General features: G+C 41.0%; 1 protein-coding gene across 1 annotated transcript in view; it reads left to right on the plus strand.

Annotated features, from left to right (window-relative positions):
• The window catches only part of LOC106811978 (condensin complex subunit 1-like), a 32,448-nt gene that overhangs the window by 15,063 nt on the left and 13,039 nt on the right, over window positions 1–4,346 (plus strand). Inside the window, exons 11-16 of the mRNA XM_014815723.1 lie at window positions 1,124–1,333; window positions 1,679–1,772; window positions 1,875–2,031; window positions 2,378–2,509; window positions 2,760–2,839; window positions 3,470–3,594. Coding sequence (XP_014671209.1) covers window positions 1,124–1,333; window positions 1,679–1,772; window positions 1,875–2,031; window positions 2,378–2,509; window positions 2,760–2,839; window positions 3,470–3,594 — 798 coding nt within the window. The remainder of the gene's footprint in view (window positions 1–1,123; window positions 1,334–1,678; window positions 1,773–1,874; window positions 2,032–2,377; window positions 2,510–2,759; window positions 2,840–3,469; window positions 3,595–4,346) is intronic.

The following is a 4,346-nucleotide window of genomic DNA, read 5'->3' on the forward strand; positions in this document are numbered from 1 at the left end:
TCTCTCTCTCTCTCTCTCTCTCTCTCTCTATCTCTGTCTCTCTTCTCCCCCTCTCTCTCCTCTCTTCTCTCTCTCTCTCTCCTCTCTCCCTCTCTCTCTCTCTCTTCTCTCTCTCTCTCTCTCTTCTCTCTCTCTCTCTCTTTCTCTCTCTCAGTTGCATGGTCCTATTATGGAACTGATGCGCTAATTGGCATCATTATTTGCTCTTATTTTTCAGATTGTAGATTTTGTCAAAAATGGAGAGATTGAAAATTCCGTCATCCAGATGTTATGGGAAAGGTTTGCGATGAAAATCCCGGGCACCACGCAAGATGAAAGCAAAGCTGCCTTAAAGCTTCTTGCAATGGCTGCAGGGTAAGTTATGATATTAAATTCTAATTTTAATTCTATATTTTAGGTCTGACAAAGCATTGCAGTCAATGTTATTATTCATTATATACAGTGTGGCCCCGTTATAACACGATCGTTGAGGTCCATAAAATGTCATTGTGAAAAAAGCGGGGTCGTGCTAAATCGGGGTTCAAGAAAATGCCGGCTTAACACCGGTAACAAAAAAACTTCAGTTCCGGAAAGAGCAAAAAAAGGTCCAATTACTCATTGCGTTATATCCCGGCCCTAATTTAACGCGTATTCGGATTATCCGAATACGCGTTAAATTGGGGTTTCACTGTATCATATATACATCGTATATCATCATTATACATCCCGTTATATCATGCAAGAGTTTGCTTATTCAGTTTTCTGAGTGATTTTGTGTTTTCCACATCAGGGCTGTGGTTGAAATAGTTAAAAGCAACATAGACATCTTGATTGAGGAGGGATTTGGAAAGAGAGCGGAGAACGACTTTGAACTGGCTACTGAATTATTGCAAGTTCCTGTCAAGGATATGTATGTAATTGTAGCGCATAGTAAACCAACTCTACCACTACCTGTTATTATATGTATTATCGCAATTTCGTTCATGATTCAGATTCTCTAGAAGAGAAACTGCAGACATCACTACGGTTTCCCTAGTTTTAATTTAACTCATCTTTTGTGATCTTTCTGTGTGGAAGGCATGTATGCAGGGCTTCACCTTTGTTCGCCAACTAATGTTCTCTCTCTCTTTCTCTCTCTCTTCAGGATCACATTCACGACGTAAATGCCTTTGTGCGGAGTAAGGTGCTGCAGATCTGGCTGCGAATCTGCAACGAGAACGCGATTCCGTTGCCGCGGCAACACGAACTTCTGAAATTGGTCAGCGGGCGACTGGAGGACAAGTCTAGCAACGTTAGAAAGGCGGCGATACAGTTACTGGGTGCCTACCTCAAGTGCAACCCGTTCGCGGCAAAGGTGAACATAAGCGTGCTCAACGTGGTCGATTTTTTTAAATAATTTCTTTATTTCCAGATTAATGGTTTCGTACTGGTGCGAATAATTGCTCTTTGTTACCGAATGAATAAAATCAAAGGAGTAATCATGAATAAAATGCATCAACCGGAAAAGGATTCAGTGCTAGCTATCCTGTACCATGGGTCTGTGTTACAGATTTTTCGCCTGGCAGTTTTTTAACAAAGGACGTGTTACTGCTGATGTTTGATTGTACAAAACTTGTTATTTATTGGATATATGTCGTAATAAATAGTAAACATAACTTTATAATATATCAGAGATTTTGTGTAACTATATCTTGCACAGCTTTCTCTGGGCGAATTGGAGGAAAGACTTAAGAAGGAAACCAACAAACTAAAAGAAATTCTTCCTGAAACAGATGCAGAAGAAAATAAAGAAGGTACACTGAATCATAATTTTCGTGCGTGCTCTGATCTATTTAGTAATAGATTCCTACAGCGCTTTCTTCGTGCGACCGCTAACAATTCCTTGTTTTCTTCAGGGAACCAACTGCTTAGCGAAGCAAAGGAACGTTGGAATGCAATGGAAGAGAGGGTGCTGGAAGCTGCAGCCCAGGTATTGACGTGTAACGATAGCATGGAGCAGGAACTTCCGCAAGATGCGCAGTTTGCGATTGCAGACGATGATTCAGAAGACACGTGAGTGCTGCCCCCTGTAGAGATTTATTAGCCAAAATATTATTATTATTTTTCATAATGCGATAGGAAGGAGTTAGCTGAGCTATTCTCTTATTAAAGGTTGTCAGTATAATAAGGCCCATAAAATTACTTCAAATTAATTGTGTAATATCATATTTTTAAAATACTTGTACTACTACTTGTTAAATAACTATAACTTCACCTCACCTTCATAAAGGGTGCCTTACCATATATATAAAATTAATATAATCAATATATTTGTTGTTTTATCCATCCATAATTCTAACAATCTGTGTGTTCGACTCGAGATCTGTTTTCGTCATGTCTTCGCCTACATTTCTTTCAGGGTGATCGGAAGAATCTGCTCACTCTTGAACGAAGAGAAGTTTGAAGAGGCTGTCAAGCTTCTGCAGGCAGCCGCGGATGCCTTTCCCGGATCACCCAGACTCCAACGCGCACGCAACACCGATTCGCAAAGGTGCAGTCATCTGTCCCCTTTACCGGTGTTCGTGTTTTATGATGTTAATGGTTAATTATCCACCTAGAACCTTCCATGTGTAGAGAAATGTTTGCGTTCTTGTTTTATGATGTGAATGGTAAACTATGCACCCAGATCCTTCCGTGTATAGAGAAAAGTTTGTGTTGTGTTTTATGATGTAAATGGTAAACTATCCACCCAGAACCTTATAGATGGAAGCTTGATGTCTTGTGTTCTCACCTTTCCACAGCGACGAAGCTTCACTCGATGTGAGTCAGCAGCAAGCGGACATGGAGAATTACGCTGCAGTGCTCAGCAACCTCTTCATAGGTAACACGTGAATAGAAATAGTCAACCTTCTGTGACTTACATTTTGCTTATAATTAATTGCTTGCAATAATTAGTAAGTCAATTTTGAACTATACGTCATTATCTTGTACTGGTGTACGTAGCTCGTAACATGAATCTGGTTCAGGGCATTTATTTTGTCGTTATCGGTTAGCTCCCATAGCAGTTTCATAGGTGTATCAACCTTGCCCTCTGATGCATTAAAGTTAAATCCTTCCCGCGCCTATGTGGCGCATAAGGCGGTGCTTATCTCCGTTTCAGTAACCCTGAGGCTCTGCAGCTGCTTTCACAGTAAATGCTACAGTAGGGGGTTAGTCCACTAGTAGAACTGCTGCATCACTCTGATGCATATTAACAGGAGTTAATGAAGACAAATGATTTGTCTTTATTAACTCCTGATATTACCCATTTAAATCTTGCATGGAAAATCACGATATCCAAACATATCAAATAATCCGCCGAATGTAATTTGGTCAAAGTGCGTGCCGTATGTTTTTCTCTCGTACCAGTCACTAGCTAATAATTCAAGCAGCGTGGTAATGATCGAGAGAAACTGCAGAAACTATATAGTATATACGTTACATTAACTATGTTTTGTACTATTGTACACAGAGTCGTTAGTGCCGTCCCTCGTGGAGGAAGCTGTGGAACAGAGGAAGGAGACGCAGTTGGAGGGAGACAATCAACCCGTCGTGAACGAAGTCACTAAGCAGCAGGTTCTGGTGCAGTACCTTCAGGTGCGTGTCTCGTCAGCGGTTAAAGCCGCAATATGCGCGTCCAAACGCTAATTTCTCCAGTACTAGACTAGCAAATACTTCGTGTCATGCATAATCACACTACCTTATGACAAAATAAACTCTAGTTTCTCACATTTCACTGCGCGTTTGCTTAAAACCCACAAGAAAGAGGTGCGAAATCTGGCAATCTGGCGCCAACGCCGAATTGTTTGCCGAACAATTTAGCCCCGAATCGGTTAGGTGTCGTCACATGTTGCTACGGGTTGCACCTGCTTTACGGTTGCTTGGCAGAGCAACGCGAACGTGTCAACAACATCGGAGAATTTGAACAACATTGGAGGTATTTTCAAATACCTTTTGTAAGACAACGCGCAGTGAAATGAGAGGAACTAGAGTTTATTTTGTCACAAGGTAGTATGATTAGTCATGACACGAAGTATTTGCTAGTCTAGTACTGGAGAAATTAGCGTTTGGATGCGCATATTGCGGCTTTAACTCTTTGGCTCTGTGTCGCGAACAGCTACGTGCCTGTAGCGTGTCATCGCGCCACAAGCAGAATTTCTCGCTCTTAAGCAGACCTCCTTACTCCAGTCAAACATCATTGATTTACTGGGGCCCGTTGCCAGAAAAAAATTAGTCTTAACATTAACCTTAAACTTAAGTTTTTCTCTTAAAGCGTTGCCAGAAACTTCGTAAAGTTAAGAGAATTAAAAATTCTCGTAACTTTTCTCTTAACTTAAGAGATCCTAGAC

This window comes from Priapulus caudatus, unplaced genomic scaffold (genome assembly GCF_000485595.1).
Source record: "Priapulus caudatus unplaced genomic scaffold, Priapulus_caudatus-5.0.1 Scaffold597, whole genome shotgun sequence".
Classification (NCBI taxonomy): domain Eukaryota; kingdom Metazoa; phylum Priapulida; class Priapulimorpha; order Priapulimorphida; family Priapulidae; genus Priapulus; species Priapulus caudatus.